This window comes from Carcharhinus amblyrhynchos, chromosome 21, assembly GCF_965287045.1.
Source record: "Carcharhinus amblyrhynchos chromosome 21, sCarAmb.v2.hapA, whole genome shotgun sequence".
NCBI lineage: Eukaryota > Metazoa > Chordata > Chondrichthyes > Carcharhiniformes > Carcharhinidae > Carcharhinus > Carcharhinus amblyrhynchos.
Window position 1 is genome coordinate 37416687 of NC_137344.1, and position 27250 is coordinate 37443936.

The 27250-nt window shown below is 42.8% G+C and overlaps 1 protein-coding gene across 2 annotated transcripts in view; it reads left to right on the plus strand.

Annotated features, from left to right (window-relative positions):
- Positions 1 to 27250, plus strand: part of qtgal (queuosine-tRNA galactosyltransferase) — a 301592-nt gene that overhangs the window by 236008 nt on the left and 38334 nt on the right. For both annotated transcript variants that reach the window (XR_013889124.1, XM_080209035.1), the window contains exon 9: positions 24694 to 24829. Coding sequence is in view for 1 of the 2 variants with exons in the window: in XM_080209035.1 (XP_080065161.1) it covers positions 24694 to 24829 (136 nt within the window). In the remaining variant the exon portion in view is untranslated. The remainder of the gene's footprint in view (positions 1 to 24693; positions 24830 to 27250) is intronic.

A 27250-nucleotide genomic window follows, 5' to 3' on the forward strand; every position in this document is an offset into this window, starting at 1 on the left:
AGGATAGGTTGAGAGAGCTCGATCTTTTCTCCTTAGAGAGACAAAGGATGAGGGGGTGACCTGATAGAGGTGTATAAGATGATGAGAGGTATTGATCGAGTGGATTCCCAGAGGCTTTTTCCCAGGGCTGAAATGGTTGCCACAAGAGGACACAGGTTTAGGGTGCTAGGGAGTAGGTACAGAGGAGATGTCAGGGGTAAGTTTTTCACTCAGAGGGTGGTGGGTGCGTGGAATCGGCTGCTGACAGTGGTGGTCGAGGCGGATTCGAGAGGGTCTTTTAAGAGACTTTTGGATAAGTACATGGAACTTAGTAAGATAGAGGACTAAAGGTAAGCCTAGTAGGTAGGGACATGTTCGGCGCAACTTGTAGGCTGAAGGGTCTGTTTGTGCTGTAGCTGTTCTGTGTTTCTATGCTCCAAGCCACTGACAAAAATTGGATCTGCGAACAGAAAGGAAGATAGTCTGAGGCCAGCTCACCCTGAGCACATCATCGTTAATGATTGCAACATGGCCTTGGCAAACTCCGGCTTCCCTCCTCTCTTACCCAATGGATGCTGGGTGGCATGGGAAGAACAGAAGATGGATACATAGACATATTTTTAAAAAAGGCTAATGACCGGAATTTTACCACCCCGCCTGCCATGGGAATCAGAGCGGGCGGAACATGGAAAGGTCCATTGACCACTGACAGGATTTTAAGGTTTCGAGATGAGCGAGGCCGTAAAATTCCATCCAGCATCTTTAATCCATTGATACCTGCCCTGTGACAGCTCCATTCAGTGTGAGATCATTTTCACGTATTTCCACAGGAGTTCCAGATAATTCTGTGCAAAAAATGGTGTATCTTCTGATGAGAACTTAGCAAAGATCAATATTTATTCACAAGGTACCCTTCATTATTTGTGCAAAATCCTGATGTTGCTGTGCACAGAACTCTACGATGAACCTGAGCACTCATTATGATTTCTAAGTGATTTGGTGCAACTGAGCTTTTTGCATTGGACCTTCTGAACCACCCATTTAAGATGCTGGATTTTCTGACTGTCATGATGTGGGTATGCCGGCGTTGGACTGGCGTAAACACAGTAAAAAGTCCGACAACACCAGGTTTTAGTCCAACCGATTTATTTGATAATAGACTCACAAGCTTTCGAGGTTTCCCTCTTCGTCAGGTGAATGGAGAGTTCTGGCCTCAGACAGAGCATATAAAGCACAGGCAGTTTAGAGATTACTGATTAGAATGCGAATCCTTACACCTAACCTGCTGTTCAAGACCTGAAGTGGCTGACAATGTGAGTGGAAGGAGCACTGATCACAGGTTACAGAGATGTGTATTGTCTCCAGACAGTACTGTACTTACTTACTGTACTGTCTGGAGACAACACACATCTCTGTAACCTGTGATCAGTGCTCCTTCCACTCACATTGTCAGCCACTTCAGGTCTTGAACAGCAGGTTAGGTGTAAGGATTCGCATTCTAATCAGTAATCTCTAAACTGCCTGTGCTTTATATGCTCTGTCTGAGGCCAGAACTCTCCATTCACCTGACGAAGAGGGAAACCTCGAAAGCTTGTGAGTCTATTATCAAATAAATCAGTTGGACTAAAACCTGGTGTTGTCGGACTTTTTACTGTGTTTTCTGACTGTAACACTTTTACTAAAAACAGGGCTCCACCCTAAGTGGATATTAACAGTGTCAGCTCCTTAACGATTGAAATTATTCTGCTTCAAAAGACATACTGTTCCCATAGTACCAGGAAGAGTAAACTTAACTCATCTAGTTTGGAGCTTTTCCAATGGAACTTCAGGACAGGAGTCACAAACAACAAATTAGAACCACCAGATTGATCTTAAATGTTCACATGCGAAATGAGAAGTACCACTCACTGCGAGGTCAGGTTGCTATAAAGAAATTAAAGATCCTTTTTTCTCAACCGAGGTTTGCCAAAGTCACTGTGTCTTGGGTGTTTGTAGGGTGTCAGTGTAGCATTATTTCAAATTTTATTTAAAAAAAAGACAATTGAAAAGTCAAGAAAGAATTGAGTTTTGCAGCAGGTTAAGTTTACTTAACAGACTTCATGGAGGAGCCCATTCATGTCTGCCCACCTATGGTCCAGCCTTTAAACGAAGGGATGGATTGTCACCGCGTCAAAATGACTAGGGAGCCCTTTAAAAATGGTGGCTGTGACCCAATTCCAGGGTTCCTAGTTTTGGGAATGCCTTTTAAGGGTGCAGCATGATTCGAGTCACATTCCCAAACTGGTCACCTCCATTGAGGAGATGGGCATGTCCTGGATCACCACCATTTTCATGGAGTTGAGCCACCTTTTCAAAGAGCGGTGGTTCACGGCACATCAAAAATGTTGTGAACCATAGGACGGAATTCTCCCCTCTGGGATCCAATGGCGGGAGTGGGAACAGGAAGTGCTTCCTTTTCTGCTGCAAGGATTGGTGGGAAGCCATGCCATATTCTCCAGCCCCCACCATGGAGACACCCCACCCCAAGCAACTCCCATGACTCTCTTGTGCTTCCCCTACCAAGTTATGACATCACCATCCATATCCGCCCACTATACATGCAAAGAATCAATGAACCTTGAAGTGACAGCAGCATATATAAAAAAAAAACTAAAAAAAAGTCAAAATTTGTCACTTAGGAAATCTACCTTTTGCCGCAGGACAAAAGAAATTTCAATCATCCTGACCCTTTAAAATTTCAATAGCTGAAACTGCAGGAGCTTGAAACTTTTACTGTAACCTTTTATAAATAAATATTGTGAAACTGATAGAAGAGATCAAAAAGCCAGAGCTGTCAATTGAGCGATATTTTACCTAGGGCTCAGGAGTTTTAGTATTCTAATGGATGACTGGGCTATCAGTCAAGGATACATAATGAGATTTGACAGAGAACCCATTGGTTGAGGAGGGAAGGGATGAACGCTGGAGAGCCTTTCTGTTTTTCATTTTAACTTCCACCAGGCCATGTAAGCAGCCCACCCCCCAGTCACCCAGCAGCCCCTGTAGATGCCTTCAAACTTTTTCTGGTCAGCTGGCCCAACTATAGCTGGCCTCCACACCCTTACACAATGTAAAATCTCTCCCTTGAGGGCGGGCCGGCCAAGCTGAGAAGTTTCCTGACTCCTGCTATCTATCTCGAAAATCCGGGCCAAAGTCTTTAGATTCAGTGCTTCTTGCTGTCAAACGGTGGCACAGTGGCTGCCACTGCTGCCTCACAGAGCCAGGGACCAGGGTTTGGGTGGCTGTGTGGAGTTGGCGCATTTTTCCTGGGCCTGCGTGGGTTTCCTCGTACGGTCCAAATATGTGGCGATTGGCCATGCTGAATTGCCTCTTCGGGTGCAAGCGTGTGTAGGTTAGGTGGATTAGCCCTGGTAAATGTGACGAGGATAAGGCAGGCAGGTGGGGGCTGGGCTCGTTTGGAGAGTCAGTGCAGACTTTATGGGCCAAATGGCCTCCTTCACCACTGTAGGGATTTGCTGCTATTAATAGATCGTATGAAGTTTAGATTAGAAAGTGAGCAAACTGATTCTGTGGAAAAGTTGTAAACTTCAGAGTGTTGAATTTTGTGGCTGACTTCACTGGGTGACCTTTAGCATTTCTGTTGATGTCACAATATTAGCTTAGCTTGTAGGTGGTCTGTAGTACTGACTCCCAGTTATTCATTCACCAAGTTTTGTGTCTCGATATGATTCTGGAGAAAGTGCTGCTTAGTCCCCAGGCAATCTGGTTTAAATTCCCTTAGGGAATAATGTCATGTTATGGAGGAATAAAATGTGTTCTTACAGTGGGGGGCGAGGGTTGGAGTTATAAACATTCTCCCGTAGTTTGTGAGCTTTGCCAGGGTTCTATCAACCCATTCTCATCTCAGATTGTTGCAAATCTCCAAAATCCCATAAGGCCAGCAAATAAGGCCCTTTTTTATTACAATTCCTCTGCTGGTTTTAATTATGATGATATCGGTAATAAAAGGCAATAATTTCCATATATAAGAATTTCAAAATGAGTGAACTTGTGCAAGACTGCCTCGAGGGCACAAAGTAGTCCTTAGCTTTTATTTCATGTTGTTAGAACTGTGCTTAACCTTTAATATAGTAATTAAATAAGGATAATGTTGTGCTGCTTGTGAAGAAACTTTTCTAAATAATCTGTGGCTTTATTGTTTAGAGAAGCTCTATTGAAACTACAGTATTAGAGAGAAAGTACCTCTTTTAAGTCTTTAATTCAAATGTTCTCCTTCATGTAATAATTTCATGTTGTTTTTGTTTAGCATCAAATTAAATGGCATTGGATGAAAAGGTTTATTTGACTTCATTCATCTGGATATGAACTCCTGTGCCCTTCCATCAAAGCACACTTACCTAAACAACAGTTAGCTCAGTTGGCTGGAAGGCTGGTTAGTGATGCAGAGTGATGCCAACAGCACGGGTTCAATTCCCGTACCAGCTGAGGTTATTTGTAAAGGCCCTGCCTTCTCAACCTTGCACCTGGCTTGAGGTGTAGTGATCCTCAGGTTAAATCGCCACCAGACCTCTCTCCTTTGAGGTGATCCTATGGTTATCTGTGACTATGGCAACTTCATCTTTATCTTTTATCTTAGCAACAACAATGACTATGTTCACTTACTGTCGCATCAACGTACCCTCAATTCAAGGATGAGGTCTATTTGAATACATGGGTTTGTGGTAAAATGAAAGATGGATAAATGTACCCTGATTAATCTTTTGACCAGTTTGCAGTATCCCTTCTTAACTCAGATGCATTACACGGTGAGATAGACAAAGGAGACAAGAGTCAGTTGAAGGTCCAACATAACCTTATTGAACATGTTATCAATCTCTTCACAGGATTCTTAAGTAAATAGTCTCAAATCTCTAAACAGTCTCAAATCTACACTAGCTATCTACTAACACGGAGGATTCCAAGAATTCGCTGCACCCTATCCACACCATAATACTGTATTTGAACTGTTTGCTTGAAAAGACTGCTAAAAACCAGCCAGTGAGGCTGGGACAGGTTGTTCCTTAATCTTTGAGGCTTGGTTGATGTTTCAGGGTCTGTAGTCGGCGATTTGGGTTCCCTCTCACATCCGCTTCTGGACTTTGGGTCATCTCACTGCGGTGTTCTTCTTGGTCTGGTCAGTCTGATGATGCTCGCCACGAGGTACAAGGAGTTGGAGATGCTGTGCTGTTTGGCTGCTAGTCAAAGATGCTCTCTCAAGACGCCGTTGAAGAAAATGCAAAAAGGCAGAGAGAGCTCCCTTCACGCCCTATATAACTGCAGCAAAACATCCCTATCCCGATACTCAAATCCTCTCGCTATGAAGGCCAACATATTACTTGCCTTCTTTATTGCCTGCTGTATCTGTGCGCTTATTTTTAGCGACTGATGCACAAGGAATCCAACGTCTCGTTGAGTATCCACCTCTCTCAATTTACACCAATTCAAATAATAATCTGTCTTGCTATTATTGCTGCCAAAGTGGATAATCTATCCACATTGTACTGCATCTGCCATGCACATGCCCACACACTCAGCCCGTCCAAATCATGTGAAGCATTTCTTCGTCATCCTCACAGCTCACCCTCCCTCTCAACTTTGTATCATCTGCAAATTTGGAGATAATACGTTTAGTTCCCTCTTCCAAATCGTTAATATATAATGGGAACAGTTGGGGTCCAAGCACAGTTCCCTGCAGTGCCCCACTAGTCACTGCTTGCTGATCAGAAAAAAACACAATTATTCCAGCTCAGTTATTCCTGTGTGCTAACTAGCTTCCTATCCATCCCAAGACACTACCCATAATCCCATGGACTTTAACTTTGCAAAGTAATCTGCTATGTGAGACCTTGTCGAAAGCCTGCTAAAAGTCTAAATAAACCACATCCACTGGGTTCCCCTGGTTAACTCTACTAATTACATCCTCAAAGAATTCCAATAGATTCATCAAGCATTATTTCCCTTTTGTAAATCCATGCTAACTTTATCTGATTATACCACTGCTTTCCAAATGCTGAGCTATGAAATCCTCGAGAATAGACCCTAGCAGCATCCCTGCTACCAATGTTAAACCCAATGGCCTACATTCCCTGTTTTGTCTCCACCTCCTTTTCTAATTCGTTCGTGGGACATGAACGTTGCTGACTGGCCCAGCAGGTGTGGAAGTGGATGATTGAGTAATGGGGCTTCAAGTAATGGACGCTCAGCATTGGCTTCTGCCTTTTTTTTTAAAATTCATTTGTGGGACATGGACGTCGCTGGCTGGCCAGCATTTATTGCCCATCCCAGCTGCCCTTGGATGGCAGTTGAGTCAGCGACAGTACCGTGGCTCTGGAGTCGCATGTAGGCCAGACCAGGTAAGGACAGCAGATTGCCTTCCCTGAAGGACATTTAGTGAACCAAATGGATTTTTAGTGACAATCGACAATGGTTTCATGATCATCAGTAGATTCTTAATTCCAGACATTTTTTATTGAATTCAAATTCCACCATTGCTATGGCGGCCCAGTCTGTAGAACATTTGCTGAGTTTCTGGGCAGCACAGTGGTTGGCACTGCTATTTCACAGTGCCAGTGCCAGGGACCCAGGTTCGATTCCTGGCTCAGGTCACTGTGAGGAGTTTGCACATTCCCCCCGGGAGTCTATGTTGGTTTCCTCCAGGTTCTCCAGTTTCCTCTCTCAATTTGAAACATTTGCTTGTTAGGTGCATTGACCCAGACAGGTGCTGGCAGGTAGCGACTAGGTGAATTTCATAGTAACTTCATTGCAGTGTTAACGTAAGCCTTACTTGTGACTAATAAATACACTTTAACTTTGGATTAATAGTTTAGCAATAATACCACAAGGCCATTACCTCCTCGGATGGGACGGAGGAATTGCTAATGGAATTTCTCTAGCACGCTTACTTTCACTGATACACAGTCCAGCTACCATCCAATCTGTAGGATTTCACAAAGAAATTTGGAAAATGACACCAATGGATCTGCTATTTTTAGGGCTACTTCCTTAAGCACTCCAGTGGGAGAGATGCTTTTCAACCACCCGGATACTGCATCCTGTCCGCTGGAGTTGATTTTGCAGGAATTATGCCTGATCTCTTGTGGAACAAGTTTCAGGAAGGACATTAGAGTTTGCTCAGTGATCTTCCCATTGAATCTGGAGGATGGGGCGAATTGCTGATGGAATTTCTATAGCACACTTATCTTCACTGATACACAGCACAGGGCATGGTGATGACTGCTGTGTACTCGAGGGCGCTTTTATTGCCTTGCAGACATCTTTATTGCCAAACATTTCACTGTCAGAGTTTTGTAGAAGATTTGATTTGGTGATGGATCTCCTTGTCAGTGCCGTTCTTTTGAGAGAGGTGGCTGCAAAGATATGGGAAGTCTTCAACATATTCCTGAGTTTTTCCTTCTGCACATGTGGGAATATTTGGATGACCAGGTGTGAGCTGATATGAATTTTACTTTGACAACATCCAAGGACATGCTATGTTTTTTTGTATTCAAAATTGAAGCACCTCAGTGTAAAAGATACAGCTGAAGCATTAGCAACAATTTTCACTGGAAAGTGCTTAGTGGCTAATACATCTCAGCCTCCTCCAGAGCCCTCAGCATCGCAGGTACCAGCCTTTAGCCAGTTTTATTCACTCCACGTGATCACAAGCAGCGCTGAAGACACTGGATTCTGCAAAAGCTAAGGGTCCTGACAATAGTTTGGCAATGGTGCTGAAGACTTGTGCTCCATAACTTGCTTTGCCCCTAGCCAAACTGTTCCAGTGTAGCCACGAAACTGACATCTATCCGGTAATGTGGAAAATTGCCCAGGTATGTCCTGCCCCATCCATCTACTCTCGATCATCAGTAAATCGATGGAAGGGGTCATCAGCTGTGTTATCAAGCAGCACTTGCTCAGCAATAACCTGCTCAGTTTAGGTTCCACCAGGGTCACTCAGCTCCTGACCTCATTACAGCCTTGGTTCAAACATGGACAAAAGAGCTGAATACCAGAGGTGAGGTGAGAGTGATTGCCCCTGACGTCAAGGCAGCATATGACTGAGTGTGGCATCAAGAAGCCCTAGCAAAACTGGAATCATTGGGAAGCAGGGGGATATCCTTAAACTGATTGGAGTCAAACCTGGCACAAAGGAAGACGGTTGTGATGACTGTTGGAGTCAACCATCTCAGCTCCAGGACATCACTGCAGGAGTTCCTCAAGGTAGTGCCCGAGGCTCAGTCATCTTCAGCTGTTTGATCTACGACCTTCGTAAGATCAGAAGCAGGAAGTTTTCACTGATGTTCAGCATCATTCACGAATCCTCAGATATTGAAGCAGTGCATGTCCAAATGTAGCAAGACCTGGATAATACCAAGGCTTGGGCTGACAAGTGTCCCTGAGTCAAAATCTTGGAACTCCCTCCCTAAAAGCCCTGTGGGTATACATAGACCACAGGGATTGCAGTGGTTCAAGAGTGCAGCTCACCACCACCTTCTCAAGGGCAATTCCAAATGCACAATAAATGCCATTCTAGCCAGCGATGTCCACATTCCATAAATGATTTTTTTAAAAATCACCAGCGGTTTACAAATCTGGTACTACGTGGGCAACAACTCTGCATTTATTCACTAACTGTAGGTCATGGATGTCTATAGGAGTTTGATTACTTTTGGCAAGGAGGTGACTGAGGTGAAAGAATTTTCCTTCTTGGTGTTATTTAATATTGACACCAGAGCAGAGTTGCATGTTGATGAGATAAGTGGCCACTGTCAGGTAGATGGTAAATAATACGGGGACTGTCACACAGCCAAGGCCAAGTCATCAGAGTCAACTTGCCAACCAACCAGCACTCTCTTCACCTGTTGTATAACTTATGGTGGTCGTTTGGAATTTGGTGTTCTTGCATTTTCCCTGATGAGTGCAAGGTGAAAAGCTTTGGCAGCATGTCTCTCTTCAACAATATTCAAATAAAGATATGGCTAAAATATGCAGTGAAATGAATGAACCAAACACTTCTCCTTTCCCAATCTGGCTCCTAACCACTTACGCCTGTTTTACACGGTTTTTACACCAATCACTGCACTGGCGGAAAGGCAAATAAGCCATGCCCAGGAAACCTGAGTGTTGCTCCTTCTGCTGGTCATAGGTGGTCACAAAACTAATCTTAAAGGTGCATCAGCAATGTAATTCACTGTAAGAAAATGACTGCAGTGAAACAACTGCAGCTAGCTCAGTGCTGTGGAGACCGTGATACACATTGTCAAACAGGTCTGTCTGCTAACTGGTACAAATCCAAGACTTCACAAGACAGTAGGTTAATGCTGGCATGTTGATTTAAGCGTATGGATTAAAGTGAATCAAGCCTCCAACTCTCCACTTCCCTGTGAAACTCAGACTGCGCCCATGTGTTTATTGTGTTTTCTATGTTTCTGAACAAGCCGGGTATAAGGGTTGTTGCAAGTGTGAAGTCCCTGACAAAGCAGTAAAGAAAGAAGGTCACCCGATCTCTCAATTCAATTCTGTTTCAAAGCAGATTGTCCTTTCCATAAATGACTTCGGGCATGATCTTACCAGCTCACCGTGCCCATAGATCAGTGTGCCAAGCCAGAAACATAGTGCGAAAGGCCAAAAATCCAATCGCACCCACAAGGATGGCTTCGCTCCCAGAAAGAGCGCAAAGTTCAGATTGCCTGAAACTCCCATTTCATTAGGGAGTCCAGCATACACGGTGGCACAGCGGTTAGCTCCGCTGCCTCACAGCTCCAGGGACCTGGGTTCGATTCCCCGCTTGGGTCACTGCCTCTGTGGAGTTTACACGTTCTCCCTGTGCCTGTGTGAGTTTCCTCGGGGTGCTCCGATTTCCTCCCACAGTCCAAAGGTGTGCGGGGTTAGGTTGATTGGCCATGCTAAATTGTCCCTTAGTCTCCCGGGATGCATAGGTGAGAGGGATAAATGGTGTAAAAATGTGGGGTTGTGGGGATAGGGGCTAGGTGGGATTGTTGTCGGTGCAGACTCAAAGGGCCAAATGGCCTCCTTCAGCACTGTAAGGATACTATGGTTCCGATGGCTGCTTTCCCTTCCACCATGCTGGTGAGTCGACCTGCCAGTGCGGATCCCTACCCCCTCCCCCGTGGCATAAATCTCCCAATTTGTAGTGCCGGAAGGCGGAAGATTGCAGTGCCGAGCTCACCGAGGGGACCAGCGCGGAGGACTCCCCTTCCTTGCTGTCACAACACTTGGAATTCCTTTGGGAAATCCTGCCCTTTGTGTTTCACGCACCTCAGTCAGAAGCATTAACATCATTAATCCCTTTTATTTGTTCTTCTTCTGCCCGTTTAGTTCACTCTTCTGTGATTTTTCTTGTAAATCTACTTTCAGAGTCAGATGTACTTGTGGGAGCAAGACTGGAGTTAGGAACACAACAAACCTGGGTAACACTGACGATACGGCATTACTTGTGAATCAGAAGGGGCCCGACAAACTATCACCAATCAAGTAAAATTTAGAAGCTAAGAATATGCATTGAGTCAGAATGCCAAATGGACAAAATCAATGGGAGCTAGAAGGAATGTGTTTAAAAACAAAACTGGAGTGAAGATTGAAGTGGCTGCTGTCACACTGGAGCAAGTAGATAAGGATAAACAGCTGCTATTTAGGATAAATGATGACAGAAGATGCTGAGGTCAGAAGATGTACAGAGAAAGCCGGAAATAATTCTGTGAAAATGAAGGATGTGTTACCAATCGGGTGGATTGGCCAGGCTAACTTGTCCCTGGATGTGTAGATTAGGGGGATTAGCGGGGTAAAGACGTGGGGCCAAGGGGATCGGGTGGGATGCTCTGTTGGGAGAGTCAGTTCAGGCACGATGGGTCGAATGGCCTCCTTCTGCACTGTAGGGATTCTATGAAACTCAAAGCTTGTTACAAGGATGAATCTGAAAAAACTGCATCAGATGCTTCATTCTATTCATGTTCCTGTCTGCCTCAGAAACCTGGATAATCAATCAAGATCTGCAGAAGAAAATCAAGGCCTTTGAGATATGGATGCTCAAATGTAAGCTAAATATTCCATATATTGACTATAAGATAAATGAAGAGGTATTTGAAATTGCGAGACAAGAAAGAACTCAGTGGCACAGTGGTTAGCACTGCTGCCTCACAGTGCCAGGGACCCAGGCTCAATTCCCATCTTGGGCCTGCACATTCTCCCTGTATCTGTGTGGGTTTCCTCCAGGTGCTCCAGTCAGGTGCACTGGCCATGCTGAATTCTCCCTCAGTGTACCCAAACAGGTGCTGGAGTGTGGCGACTAGGGGATTTTCACAGTAACTTCATTACAGGGTTAATGTAACACTGCTTGTGATACTAATAAATAAAGTTAAAACTTAAACTCTAAAAAATGACATCTAGAAAAAGAAATTATTTCAGCCACTTGATCAGAGCTGAAAAGCTACAAGGAAATCTTCTAGAGGGTAAAATGAAGAGAGGGGAAAAAGGGATCAGCCTGGGCTTAGTTGGATGACAGACGTCAGAGCAGTTACAGAAGAGCTACAGCTGTCACGCCCACACAGTTACACTCTCAGATTTATGGAAAGTGGAGACTTTCCTTTCAAGACAAAATGGCAAATGGACAATCTGTTTTGAAACAAAATTGAGTTGAGGGATTAGGTGACCTCCTCTCCTGTCTATGTATTTGAAACTACAACAGGCTGAAAGTTAGCTTGCAAGACTGGACGGGACATTAAAATGCAAACAACTTTTAGGGACATTCAGAAGACTTTGAAATGGGATAGATCTTTCTCATGGATTTAATGGCTGCCATTGTCCAGATAACTGCTGGAGCTAGTTTGCTATGGGCTTGTAGACATTTCGGGCTTCCATCTTGAGAAAAGCAAGATTAATAGTGAATTTTTGGATTTTTAAGACCTAAGTCCATGCTACCTCCTCTGTAATTGCTGTATGTGTGTGTGTGTGTGTGTGTGTGTGTGTGTTTGCAAACTGATGAGAAATCCCATTTTTTGGTTATTCTTGAGCATTACAGTCCTCAAGGGGCAAGAAGATCTTTTCTTTCAAACTGCTACTGTACAATACCTGGAAATGTTACTGTGCCCCGGAATTTGAGACAGGAGATTTAGTATCTGGGGTTTACCATTGAAGTCTGAGTGTATAATGAGAACACTTCGCACTAACCCTTTAGCTGCAGAGTAAACTCTGGAAACTTAAATGTTGTAACTTTAAGAAACAGCACTTCATTAGAAGGGAACAAATTTGGTTAGAATTGGGTTGTAATGCATCGCTGCAACAGATTGCTTGAACAGAACAAGTTCATTGACAGGAGCACAAGGAAGTAGACAGCAACACAACTCTTAATACAAAAGGCTGCCTGTCAATCTAAAGGAATTTTACACAAGAGTAAACAAACATTGGATTGCAGCATTGAAGAGATTAACACGGGGCCAATGGAATGAAACTTTGAAGTTATTTATCAACTCGAGTGAATTACAGCTGCCTTTCCCCATTATTTGGTATAAAGACACTTAGTTTCCAGTTCTCTCACAGCTTCCTATTTTTCTAAATTTAAGCCCTTGCCGAATATGATGATCTGCAATATCTTGTGAAGCCCAAATCAGTTATTGTTGCAAAACTCTTAAGTGAAACTTAAACAAAGCTGCTATTTAAGCATTTCTGCGTGCCGATTTAGAATTTGCCAAAACTCTTGCAGTTCTTCTTTGAGAGAACTACTTCCTGTGTGAAAGGAAAAAAATCCACTCAGCAACAAAGGACAAGTAAGAGAGCCTATTCTTCACCAGACTAAAAACATGCCTTTTACAGGGTGACTGGAGATTATGACATTTGGGGTCTACCTTTTAACCTGGATATGATACAGTATGACATTGACTTGTTGCAACATGGCTTTCAGACTGTCTATAAAATTACACCCTGCATCATCAATCTTCTGGCATGTTCACCTGAGTGCTTTTGTTCTTGTATTCTGTTTCCCATTTGTCTGTACTGATTACAATTGCTTTGGAATTGGTAAAATTACAACCTTTCCCCGATCATTCTAAATCATTTCCATCAAAAGAATCTCAGTAAAGGAAAATTAGATTCTGCTTTCTGTCATTGAGATTTCAAGACCTATTCCTTTGGGTCAATCTCACCATCAGCTGTGGCCCTGGATATCTTATTAATTCAGTAGTCATGGCAATGTTGGCACAGTGGTGAGCACTGCTGCCTCACAGCGTCAGGGACCCAGGTTTGATCCCTGGCTAGGGTCACTGCCTGTTTGCACGTTCTCCCATGTCTGCGTGGGTTTCCAGGGTGCCCCAGTTTCCTTCCACAGTCCAAAAGACTTGCTGGTTAGGTGCATTGGCTGTGCTAAATTGTCCCTCAGTGTACCCAAACAGGCGTCGGAGTGTGGCAACTAGGAATTGTCACAGTAACTTCATTGTGGAGTTAATGTAAGCCTATTTGTGACACTAATGAAATGAACTTAAAATGTGCATGTAGTTGACTGCTCTTTCTAAAGGCAAATAAACTGCTGTAACTCAGAAACTGAAGGAATTGGAATCAGTTTTCCAAATTTTCTTTGGAAAATTAAATTAAAATTTGCAAAATCATGGCTTCATCTAATTACACGCCATTACATGCTATTGGCTTTCACTTTAATCTCGTTAGTTTAGTAGAAATTTGGCTGAATGCCCTAGTGTTGTTAATCATCAATAGTATCACTCAGTTTATTCTGAGTTTCTGCGGATAAGTTGACACGAGTTCATGTCAATGTGATTGTCGAGTGGATGTACAATTTAGCGATTCGCTATTTAGTAAATTGTTGCGTCCTGTTGCAAAGGAAGTTACCAGACGGTGGTTAGCACTGCTGCCTCACAGTATTAGGGACCCGGGTTCGATTCCAGCCTCGGGTAACTGTGCAGAGTTTGCACGTTCTCCCTGTGTCTGCGTGCGTTTCATCAAGTTACATCCCACAGTCCAAAAATGTGCCGGTTAGGTGTTTTGGCCATGCTAAATTGTCATGTAATGTCTCAAGGTGTGTAGGTTAGGGAGTTTAGCAAGGTAACTCTGTGAGGGTACATGGTTAGGGTACCCTGGGTGGAATGCTCTATCAGAGAGTCAATGCAGACTTGATGGGTCGAATGGCCTCCTTCTGCCCCTTACGGAATCTATGATTCTATACTCACTGGAGCCTGCCTGAAATTTTCAGGACTTTTAAACAGATTTGATTAATCCAGTTAAACTGGAGGGTGGAAAGGGGACTTTATAGGACCATTGGCAAGGCTTTGTTTGGATGATTAAAACAATGTGAGGAAGCTTAATTTCAGACCATTAGTTACAGCTGTTGATTCACCAGGAAAGCTTCTCATTTCAGCTGTATCTCAAATGCGGTGACTGAAAATCCTCAACAGAGCACCTGGGTGCCATTGGGCTGCCATGGACAAGATGGGCCAAATGGCCCTCTTCTGTGCTGTATCATTTCTATGGTTCTGTAATTCCCATGGCACGTTCTCAGTACTCATTATTCAAACGAAATAATCCAAAAAAATCAACGCATATAGACCAACGGCAAGTGGATGTTCAAGTTAGTGATAAATCTTTAATGGTTTGGTTCAGAGCAGATCCTCAGTTGTGTGAGTGGCTCTTTACAGCTCAGGTAGGATATAATTAGAGAGGGCACTACATATGGACCATGACTGTGCTTTAACAGTAATTCATTGGCCTTAAAGCATGATCTTGTGTTCTTTCTTCACAGTTGTGGCAACATTGTACTATAACAGACCAAATTTCAGGTAGCATTGTTGAAGTTTTAATGCATTTAAATGCTACATGTAGCCTTCAATTTTGGAGTTGTATTGTGCCGTGACATTCATGATAGGTTTCTCAAGTCCACCCAGAGTTGCCCAGGTGAACATATACATAAAAGTTTCAATCACCCTGACCCATGACCTCTGACTGACACATTGAAAAGTTTAAAATTGACCCCAGTCTCTCTCAATTGAGTCTGTCTAAAGGTGGGGGCAGGTCAGGCCTCCGCATCTCAAACTGCACAACTGACCTTGTTTATGATGCACAGTGCCTCCTGAAGGAGTTGGAATACTGGCTGACCAATAACCCGACCCCCAGCCTTTGATCAGGAATAACCGAAGAGAACATTACTTCCAAATGTCTTATCTCAGCTTGTGTAGCCCTGACCATAGCTTTATCTGCTGCTGTCCTGCTTTCTTCCTTGACTGTTGTGGCAGCTGCCTTCTGTGATGCCTTAGAAACTGGGAAATTTGTCTGTTCAAAATTGATTTCAGATGGAGATATTAAAAAAAAGAAACAGGAAACAGGGATTTAGTAATCATAACACTACTGCTGATCAACCTCTTGTATTTTTTTCCCTGATGTGGAGATTGGACTGGGATAAACACAGTAACAGGTCTCACAGCACCAAGTTAAAGTCCAACAGGTTTATTTGGTAGCAAAAGCCGCTAGCTTTCAGAGCGCTTCGTCAGCTGTGAGACTTCTTACTGTTATTTTTTTTCCCTCCATGGCATGTTGGAGTCACTGGCTAGGTCAGCATTATTGCTCATTCCTAATTGCCCTTGAGAAGGTGATAGTGAGCTGTCTTCTTGAACTGTTGCAGCCCGCATGATGTGGTTAACCCACAGTGCTGTTAGGAAGGGAGTTTCAGAATTTTGACGCAGCAACAGTGAAAGAATGGTGATATATTTCCAAATCAGGATGGTGTGGAAGTTGAAGGAAAAGTCACCGATAATGGTGTTCTCTTGCATCGGCTGCCCTTGTTCTTCTAGGTGGTAGAGGTGCTGCCGAAGGAGCTTTGATAAGTTGCTGCAGTGCATCTTATAGATGGTACACATTACCACTGCTGTGCATTGGTGGTGGAGGGAGTGAATGGTTAAGGTGGTGCGTGGCGTCTACATCAATGGTGGTGAAGTGGAAATGGTCAAGTGCTTCAAGTTTCTAGGTGTCCAGATCACCAACAATCTGTCCTGATCTCTCCACGTTGATGCTATAGTCAAGAAATCCCAACAACACCTCTGCTTTCTCAGCAGGCTTAGGAAATTCAGCATGTCTGCTGAAACTCTCATCAGTGAGATGCACCAAAGAAAGCATCCTTTCCACATGTATTGCAGCTTGGTATGGCTCCTGCTCTGACCAAGACGTCAAGAAACTACAAAGGATTGTGAACGTAGCCCAGTCCATCACAAACCAGTCTCACATCCTTTGATTCTATCTACATTTCCCGCTGCCTTGCAAAAGCAGCCAATATAATTAAGGATCCCACACACCCCGGACATTCTCTCTTTCACCTTCATCCGTCAGGAAAAAGATACAAAAGTCTGAGGTCACGTACCAACCGACTCAAGAACAGCTTCTTCCCTGCTGCCATCAGACTTTTGAATGGACCTATCTTATATTAAGCTGATATTTTTCTACAGCATTGATATGACTGCAACACTATATTCTGCACCCTCCCCTTTTCTTCTCCCCTATATATTCCAAGAACGGTATGTTTTGTCCGTATAACGCACAAGAAACAATACTTTTCACTATCCCAATACAGGTGACAATAATAAATCAACAAGAGTGCCAATCAAGGAGGCTGCTTTGTCCAGGTTGGTGCGAAGCTTCTTGAATGTTGTTGGAGCTGCACTCAGCCCGTCAGTGGACAGTATTCCATCACATGGAATGCAGGTTCCGATGAAAGGTCATCAACCTGAAACATTAACTCTGTTTCTCTCCACAGACGTTGCTGAGTATTTCCAGCATTTTCTGTTGGTATTTTATCACAGACCTGGTTTGTGCCTTGTAGGCGGTAGACAGGCTTTGAGAAATCAGGAGGTGAGCTACTCGCTATTCCTACTTTCTGACCTCCTCTTGTTGCCACAGTATTTATATGATTCAATTCCTGGTCAATCATAGAATCCCTACAATGCAGTTAGAGGCCATTTGGCCCATCTAAGCTGCACTGATCACAGTCCCTCCCAGGCCCTATCCCCACAACCCTATGTTTTTACCCTGCTGACCCCCTGACACTAAGAGGCAAACTAGCATAGCCAATCAACTTAACCCGCACATCTTTGGACAATAACATTCCATCCTGCACCCTCTCTTTTCCTTCTCCTCTATGTACTCTATGAATGATATGCTTTGTCGATACAGCGCACAAGAAACAATATTTTTCACTGTATCCTAACACATGTTACAATAATAAATCAAATCAAATCGAAAAGATCAATAAGAAGATTCATTCCTAGGTTTAGGTCAGGATTGAATGGAACGCAACTACGAACATCTTCATTCTACAAGAAAGCAAAATCCAAACTGAAGAGAGATTTTTAAAAATTGGTTCTGACGTGAGTTGCCTGTTGGGTTATTGACTCTTGACACAAGCTGAGTGGTTCAGGCCTAAGATCATTCTAAGTCAAGCACTTGGAAAAATCTGAAGATTTTCACTTGAAGATCATTTAAACTCTGTCGATGTGATAGCCAGCTAACTACATAATACAGAGGAGGTGAAGCAGATCACAATCTAGTTCAAATGTAAATGAAGCCACTTAGATTATTAGATGACAGACCTCACTCCATATGACAGTAATCAATCATTTCTGCTGAAATAGTCCAAATACCTTTCCCAGTGATGAAAGGAGCAGGAAGTTGGCTCCCAAGCTGCGAGATTTGTATCACGCCACTTTTAACTTCCGCCCTCTGCGCGGAAGAGTGATCATTCATTCTTCTGAAAATGGGATAAAGCTTTCCTTGCTGTTTTCGGACCTGGTGCCCTGTTTTAACCCTTAAATCTACAAATGCTGTCTCCCTTCTTAAAATAGTCTGACAGTTTTATAAATCCTCAAGTTAACTCTTCACTTTACATCATGTTCTATTTGAAAAGCACGCCACCTTTGTCCTTTTGTCATGAATAAAAGGCTTGAAAAGTGAGCAGGAAGGGAGGAAAATTTAAATCAAGAATTAGCGATTAGGTGTCGCAAGCTTGGATCCCAAGGACATGAAGGCAGGGGGTGGCACAGTGGTTAGCACTGCTGCCTCACAGCACCAGGGATCCAGGTTCAATTCCAGCCTCAGGTCACTGTCTGTGTGGAGTTTGCACATTCTCACCTTGACTGTGTGGGTTTCCTTCGGGTGCTCCAGTTTCCTCCCACAGTCCCAAGATGTGCGGGTTTGGTTGACTGGCCATGCTAAATTGACCCTAGTGTCAGGGGATTAGCAGGGTAAATATGTAGGGTACAGGAATAGGGCCTGTGTGGGATTGTTGTTGGTGCAGATTTGATGGGCCGAATGACCACCACCTGCACTGTAGGGATTCTATGATTCTAAGATTGTGGAGGCAAAGGGAATCCTGAGGGAGGTACGGAATGTCGGAGCTTTAATTCTCTGCAAAAGAATGAATGAGTTTGTGTAGGAGGCAGTGTGAAGGATCTTAAATTAAATGCAAAGCAAATACAAATGAAGGTCAAAGTTGTCAAGCTTTGCTTCCTTCAAGTTAGTGCACCACTTAGAGCCAGTACTTGTCACTTCCTCCTCATTGAAATCAGCTTGGCATTACCCTGACCTAGTTATAATAATTATGATTAATTTATATAGTTTTGCTCTGTAACAGTTGACTTATAGCTAGCTTTCGTTCAGTATAGTATAACCAATTATACCTCTGGATTTCCTTACCGACTGGGAGTGTATAGATTAAGTTTCTTCCACATAATGTTCCATTCAGCTTCTTGGGCTATACTACAATCTCCTTCTCTTCCTTTCTGTCGTCTCCCCATTAGAAACCCATGGCTGCCCTCTTATATTTTCTTATCTTTATGGTTTCAGGTCCTAATTCCTGCTAAAACAAAGTAGTTCTGAAAATGCCCCCAGCACTCATAGAATCCCTACAGTGCTGAAGGAGGCCATTTGGCCCACTGAGTCTGTGCCGACCCTCTGACAGACCATCCTACTTAGGCTCTACATCTGTAATCCCAGGTATTTGCCCCTCTTAATACCCCGAACCCACATTTCATAGGACACCAAGAAGCAATTCAGTTTGGCCAATCCATCTAACTCGCACATCTTTGGACTGTGGGAGAAAACTGGAGCATCTGAAACAAACCCACACAGACACGGGAGAACGTGCAAACTCCGCACAGGCAGTCACCCAAGCTTGTAATTGAACCTGGATCCCTGGCACTGTGAGGCAGCAGTGCTAACCACCATGCCACTCAACATCTCACCAGAATGATCATTTTTAGTTTATTTCTGAGATTAGACAGTGAGTTAAACCCTGAGGTGTATAATCAACTCATGTATGGACACAGTAACAGAGTGCTTCTCTTAGCTGGTTAGTATTCCCAAGGCCAGGAATAATAATCTAGAGCCGGGAGTTAAAATCTCACCATGAAAGGTTGTGACTTGAATTCAAATAATTACATTTGAAATCAATAAGAAACTAGTAATAGTGATGGTGACAATGAAATTATTGGACTTCTGTAAAAACACAACAGGTTCGGTTGTGTCGTTTACTGGAGGGAGCTTGCTGCCCTCACTGGAGGGCTTAGTGATGTTATTGACGGACCATTCATCCAGAAACTCAGATAATGTTCTGTGGGTCCAGGTTCGAATCCCGCCATGGCAGATAGTGGAAATTGAATTCAATAAAAAATATCTGGAATTAAAATCTAATGATGACCGTGACACCATTGTCGATAGTCGGAAAGACTAGGTTCATTAATGTCCTTTAGGAAAGGAAATCTGCTGTCCTTACCTGGTCTGGTCTACGTGTGACTCCAAAGCTATAGCAATGTGGTTGACTCACAATAGGGATAGGAAATAAATGCTGGCCAACCAACAAACCCATATCTCATAAATGAATAAAATATATGCTAAAGTTTGACTCCAGACCCCTAACAATATGGTTAACTCTTACCTGCCCTGTGAAAAGATGACATGAATTTCCCAACAAATAAAAGCAACTCAGCAAGTGTCCGGAAGGTAAGGAAATCCTCCTCTATGACCCATAAGGAAAATAGCAACTTCTCTGGCCCTGCTTCCCATTCCGTCACCTCACCTTCCCTGCCTCGAAGCCTCCTGAAACTCTCCTGCTATGATTTAATCTGCTTGACAGAAAGCAGTTCTTTAGCACCCGCCATTAGCCTGCGACCACTTGAACTTTCACTCCCACCCGCTGCTTCTTTGCCCTATTTACAGGCAGGCATCTGACCGACAACATGGAGCTAACGCCCCCGCTAACTTATTCCAGGCCTCAGACCTCAACCTGTAATTGAATTAGAGGGGTAACTACATGGGATTATGGGTATAGAGCCTAGGGAGGATGGTCTGTCAGAGGGTTGGCACAGACTCGATGGGCCAAATGGCCTCCTTCAGCACTATAGGAATTCTGAGTGCTGGGAACATTTTCGGGACTACTTTGTTTTTGCAGAAATCAATACCTTAAACCATAAAGATGAGAAGAAAATATAAGAGAGCAGCCATGGGTTTCTAACGGCGAGAAGACAGGGAGGAAGGGAAGGAGATTGTAGTTTAGCCCAAGAAGCTGAAAGGAATATTATGTGGAAGAAACTTTATCTGTACACTCCCAATAGGTAGGGAAATCCAGAACTTCACCTGCAAAACTTTGTCGCCACTCAGTCCAAATCCACTGGGAGTTTAATTCGACTCTTATCTTTCTAATTCCTTGCGGCCAGTAATTTCTGTTTTAAAATATGCAATCCCAAAATTGGACTCTGATTAATAAGAGAGTCTGATCGTTTAATTCAGACTGCTGAGTTAAATAAAGCAGAAATAGATGTTAGTACTTCAACAGTAATGGTTGCCCTTAACAGCCATAAACTTAAGAAGTGGCAGAGACGCTCAGGCTAATTTCTAGGTCTGTAACATTTTGAGCGTACATCATTCAGACTCGAGTCTGTACTGAAGTCCACTGTGAAAAATATGTAACTTTGGAGTCTGTGTTCACTGTAAGAAATACCCCATCATAATTGGAATCAATGTCCCTGTTTCCCTCCAGACATTATCAATATTTGCAATAGTTGATCTTTGTATTATTAATGTCAGACTTTTCAGAGTTTATGTGGTCTGTTAATGGGAAATGTCCTTGCGAGTAACAAATAATGTGCCAATAAATCTGGCCTTCTTTAAATCAGCTCTCGGATGGTAAATTGTTACATACTTTTATCCTTAAAGAAAATGGCCACTCGTTAGTGAAAAGAAAAGTATCGGATTCACTACAACAAGGCATCTGGATGTGACTTTACTAACTTGGCAGACTTGTCTGGCTGGTTAGAATAAAAATGAGGATTTATGAAACTGACCAGAAATTGACCAGTTCAACATCTGGAACTACTTAACTTCACCTGCGAAACTGAGTACTGTTGCCCGAAGACATCCGCAGTCAGGAAACTTCTGACTGCAGTCAATTGCTTTGTCGTAGGTAGACAGGAGCAATAGACTGATTAGCAACAGAGAGGCTGTAGGATCTATTTATATAAAAAGAAAGCGTCATTGTAATTCATGGCAGTGAACTTGTTAACCTGGCCTGCTAACTAAACAGCGAGGTCTGATAATTATCCTACAATTATCTGAGGTGGGATTGATTTAGTACATTGGTACTGCTTTGTAGTTGATATTAAGATTAATTATTTCACATTATGTCAAACTTGCATCCTCACTGTGTGTTGCAGCTGCAGTTCATTGTACAGATTCTGACACGAAATTTATCTTTCACCAGATTAATAACTGTGCCTCTTTTTATCTCCCTTAGTCTTCCCTTCCTCCACCAACCTTCAGGCTTTTAAAGCCAGACTAAATGCTATTGATTTATCCGAATCTCTCTCCTACTCTTTTTAGCTGTTGCGCTGTCCAGCTCTGTGGGTTTTCCCTCTTTAGCCAGCTTTGCCTAGACGTTTTTGTTAACTTTGTGATTTCTGTTTCCATAGCTGATCTTGCTCCTTTTGACTGGATTTTGGAAATTGTGCCATTACACAGACACTCAGCGTCTGAAAGCTTAGATTTACCCAGTTATTGTTTAGATGATGCTATTGCAACAAGCAGGGTTTTATGTCTGGAAGGGATCACACTTCAGTGCAGTCAGACGAGAGTGCTGCACTGTCAGAGGTTCAATGCTTTGGATGAGCAATTAGGCCAAAGCCCCATTTGTCTAATCAAGTTGATGATAAAAGCACCCACAGCACAAGAGCACAAATCTCTCCCTGGTCAACATTCTTCACTTGGCTAACGCTATGAAAGATAGATTAAATGTTCACAATGGAGAGGCAATGTCCTAGTGTTATTATCACAAGACTATTAATCCAGAAACTCAGCTAATGTTCTGAGGACCTTGGTTTGAATCCTGCCACGGCAGATGGTGGAATTAGGAAATCTGGAATTAAGAATCCACTTGTGACCATGGCACCATTGTCAGTTGTCAGAAAACCCCATCTGGTTCACTAGTATCCTTTAGAAAAGGAAATCTGCTGTCCTTACCTGATCTGGCCTACATTTGACTCCACAGCAATGTGGTTGACTTTCAACTGCGCTCTGAGGGCAACTAGGGATGGGTAATAAATGCTGGCCAACCAGCGACGCCCATGTCCCATGAATGAATTTAAGAAAAGCCTTCATTTACGTAACTGAGGCATTTTGAGATGCCCTGAGAAACATGATTAGTACTGATTGGTATTGTAAATGTTCTTTAGATTCCATTAAGTTACTTTCCCGTAAAACACCAGTAATGCCTTGATGAAGGGGGGATTCTTGGGGATAAGCAGCATATTTTCATCAACTGCCTGTAAATCAGTCAGGAGAGGTCATTTTACGTGTCAGTGCAAGCATTCATGAATATTTACCCTCCTAAATGTACACCATTGACTGTTGATCCCTGCTTCATTCTAGCAAGAACCTTGTATATAAACAGTGTGGAATATTCTGCCATTATTACTGCCTTGCCACAGACAGTGGAATTACGCTGGCTGCACATGTAGCTTCACTGCACAGGCAGAGTCCACAACCACTGTAAAAGCTGGTTTGACCACAATCATTTCACCAGAGAGATGGGTCGTTGCAAAAACCTGCGACTTAAATGGAGTTCGCAACCGTAGATCTGAGCAGCCCAGAATTATGTAAATCCACCGCTCTGAATCAAGTTAAACCTCAGCTGAATAGAGCTCTTTGGGTTGTCCTAATCCTAACACATTGAATAGAAGGCAGACCCTCGACGGACACAAAACAATCTTTCCAGTGTAATTTCAAAAAGTCCAGGAATGGAATTTTACATTTAAAAAAAAAAGAGCCGCAGGAATCTACAGAAGCACAGATCAAGGTTCTTTTTCATAGTACTGTTTCCAGGTACCAGTCCCTTGGAACTGATTTATAAATCAGAGCATTCCTGGTTTATGATGTGAGCACAAAGAGACCCATTGAGCCCGGCTACAGAATCCGTCTGTTTCTTGGCCCATATTGCGATGTTAAGGAGAACACATGAACCAGTATATTCACAGCCCTGACTGTTGCTGGGCACCAATAACAACATTTTCAGAAAGTAGTGTTGAATAAATGACCGCGTGTATGTTCAGAAACATTTATCTCCTTGTGTGTTTGGAACCAAGAGAATTTAGCTTAGTCCCAGTAGTTGAGTAAGGTCAATGATGCATCGAATCTGTCACTCAGATTCCTTTCTAGGCCACTGCTTTCTTTTGCAAGTTTATTGTACGATTTACTACATAAGAAATAAAAAGAGATCAAATGTTGGTTTGTTCTGTTGGAATGTGAATCACCACCAGAGTTTCAAAATGCATGCTTGTATATTGTAACCAAATTTAAATGACCACCTAGTGGCACAGTAATTAGTATTGCTGCCTCACAGCACCAGGGACTCAGGATCAATTCCCGGCGCGGGTCACTGTCCATGTGGAGTCTGTATGTTCTCCCAGTGTCTGCGTGGGTTTCTTTCGGGTGCTCCGGTTTCCTCCCACAGTCCAAAGATATGCTGGTTAGGTGCATTGGCCATACTAAATTCTCCTTCAGTGTACCCAAACAGGCGCCGGAGTGTAGCGACTAGGGAATTTTCACAGTAACTTCATTACAGGTTTAATGTAAGCCTACTTGTGATGAATATATAAATTAAGTTTAACTTTTGCTCTTCTGTTTGATTACATACCTGGTGACACAGTGGTTAGCGCTGCTGCCTCACAGGCCCAGGAACCAGGGTTCAATTCTGACCTTTGGTGACCATGTGGTGTTTGCTTATTCACCCTGTGTCTGCATGGATTTCCTCCAGGATGTTTTGATTTCCTTCCACAGTCCAAAGATGTGCAAGTTAGTCGGATTGACCATGCTAAATTGCCCCTTCACCCGAAGATGTGTAGGTGAGGGGTATTATCAGGATAAATGCGTGGGCTACAGAGATAGGGCGATGGGTTAGGCTTGGGTAAGGATGCTCTTCCAGAGCATCGGTGCACACCTGATGGGCCAAATGGCCTTCCTCCACATTGTTAGAATTCTCTGGTTCTTCTGTGATATGCAAGCACAGTCTGAAGAAAGTTGCGACATGTTGTTTATATGACTGTATCAGGCTTTTATACTGTCAGACGCTGGAGATTATCATGGCTATTACACACAGCAATGTGATTTGTTCCTGCTTTATCTCATCAGGGAAACCATTTGGAAGAATCGTGTGAGGTTCCTGGAAGAGAGGGTTCTGAGTTGTTGGCCTTCATTTACAATCTGGAATGCTGGGAAACAGGGTAGGAAGTTGTACAGAAGCCTGACAGCAAACAACCAGAAAAAGGTATGTTTAAACAAAAATGTACCTAATAAAAGTGGACAATAATTATCAATTTCATTTATTATCGTCACATGTATTGAGATACAGTGAAAAGTGTTGTTTCTTGCACACCATACAGACAAAGCATACCATTCATAGAGTACATAGGGGAGAAGGAAAGGAGAGGGTGCTGAATGTAGTGTTACAGCCACAGCTATGGTGTAGCGAAAGGTCAACTTAATATATGGTAAGTCTATTCAAAAGTCTGATGGCAGCAGGGAAGAAGTTGCTTTTGGGTAGATTGTTACGTGATCTTAGAGTTTTATACCTTTTTCCCGATGGAAGAAGTTGGAAGAGAGAATGTCTTGCGTGTGGAGTGGTCATTGATTATGCTGGCTGCTTTTCCATGGCAGACGGAATCAGTGGATGGGAGGCTGGTTTGCGTGATGGACTGGGCTACGTTCACAACCCTTTGTAGTTTCTTGCGGTCTTGGTCAGAGCAGGAGCCGGATCAAGCTGTGAAGTTTTTTATAGTGCATCTGTAAAAACTGGTGAGAGTCGTAGCGGACATGCCAAATTTTATTTTTAAACAATACACTTATGTCCTGCTAACAAATGGTGAAGAATATCCTAAATTAGCATTTATAGTTCCAATCTGATTTATTTTGTTCCTTTTTGTCAAAACAGGTGTTTTATTCTGTTGAGGGAAAGCAAATATTGCATCTGCAAGATCGGCATTACACCCCTCCAAATTAATTATCACTGCTAGGAAGGTCCAATGATATTAAAATACCACAGGTTCAGTTTTAACTCTCTCCATTAAGTGAAAAACAAGCGGCAGTGGATCAGGTGGCCACATTATAGCCTTCCACTTCCTGGAAAATGCTATTTAAAACCTATCTCCGTTGCCAAACCTTTGATGACCTGCCCGAACATATCCAGCATTGGTTCAGTGTTAATTTTATGGTCCAATTGGGTTTCTGTGAGGCACATTAACTTTTCACTGATTTCAAGATGCTCTGTAAAGTCAAGTTTGGTTGTTAGTGTCGCTTTTCTGCTGAATTCATTAAGCTGACCTGATGAGGAGGAATTTCTTCTCTGAGAATAGCGGATTTGTGGAATTCTTTACTGCAGAGGGTTGTAGAAGCTGGGTCACTGAGTATATTTAAACGCTGAGATGGTCAGTTTTTTTAATCAGTCAGGGAATAAAGCGTTATGGGGGTAAAGGGGAAAAATAGAGTTAGAACATAGAAAGTAGAACAGTACAGGCCCTTCGGCCCTCAATGTTGTGCCGAGCTATGCCCAAACCCAAGATCAAGCTACCCCAGCTTGTCATATCAGATCATTCATGCTCTTATTGAGTGGAGGAGCAGGCTTGATGAGCTGAATGGCCTACTTCTGCTCCTACGTCTTATGTTCACCAACAGTCTTCAACTCAACAATGAAAGTCAAAATCGGCTCCATCCTTAATTAATCCAGTATATGTTCCCACAAAATCAAGCTAGTAATATGGGACATCAGCTTTGGATCTGAGTGCAGCAGAACGTACATTACAGCTGGAAGTGAATTTAATTAGCTGTTTGATAATACAGAATGTATTGCTGAAGAAGGAGGCGTCCTTGCATTCATCAGGACAAATCCAACAAATTTACTGTATAAGAAGAGAGTGCTGATCAGTTGGTTAGTAGACTCTAATTGGTAGGGATAGTGCCATCAAGAATACACCAGTTGATGATGACCGACAGTTAACTGCCAAGCATTGTTTGAGATTTAAACCAGGCAGCTTGACTCTGATTGTGGAATGAGCCAACAAATGTCCTGATGAGTGCAAGATGAAAAGGTGTGATAAAACAATTATCTTTTCTTTCAGCAATGCAAAAGTGAATTTTGACATTGTACCAAGCTATCCTTCTTTGGTTCAACATTCATTTTTTATGGGACGCAGCTTTGGATGACTTACTATGTTTTACAAATTCTATGTGGTGTGAGGTGTTCTATCAAAGAAGAAGAAATGTGCAGTCATCATGATTCAGTGACAATATTCGAGCCAAGATAGGTCTGATAAATAAACAGTCTTTATATTTATGTTCAATGGCAGAGAACCACGAGAACCAAAAAAACACACCAGTAATAAATATTAAAATAAAGCTAGCCATGGAAAGTGGGAAACAGGATAATATTGCAATAAAATGAACAGAGCTCAACATTTTTCTGTTTTATTGTTGCAGACACAATTTCTGCTCCATATTTAAACCATCCACACAAAGTTGAACTGTTAAAAATCTACGGGAAATTTATGAGGTCCATGTTGTTTACGATTCTCAATTCATGTGATTTACTATTTAATTGTAAGATTGTTAAATTTTAGTTTAATGAAAGCTGACTGTTAATAGCTAACACAGGATGCAGTGTACACAAAAAAGGAACATACACAATGTCTTTCAT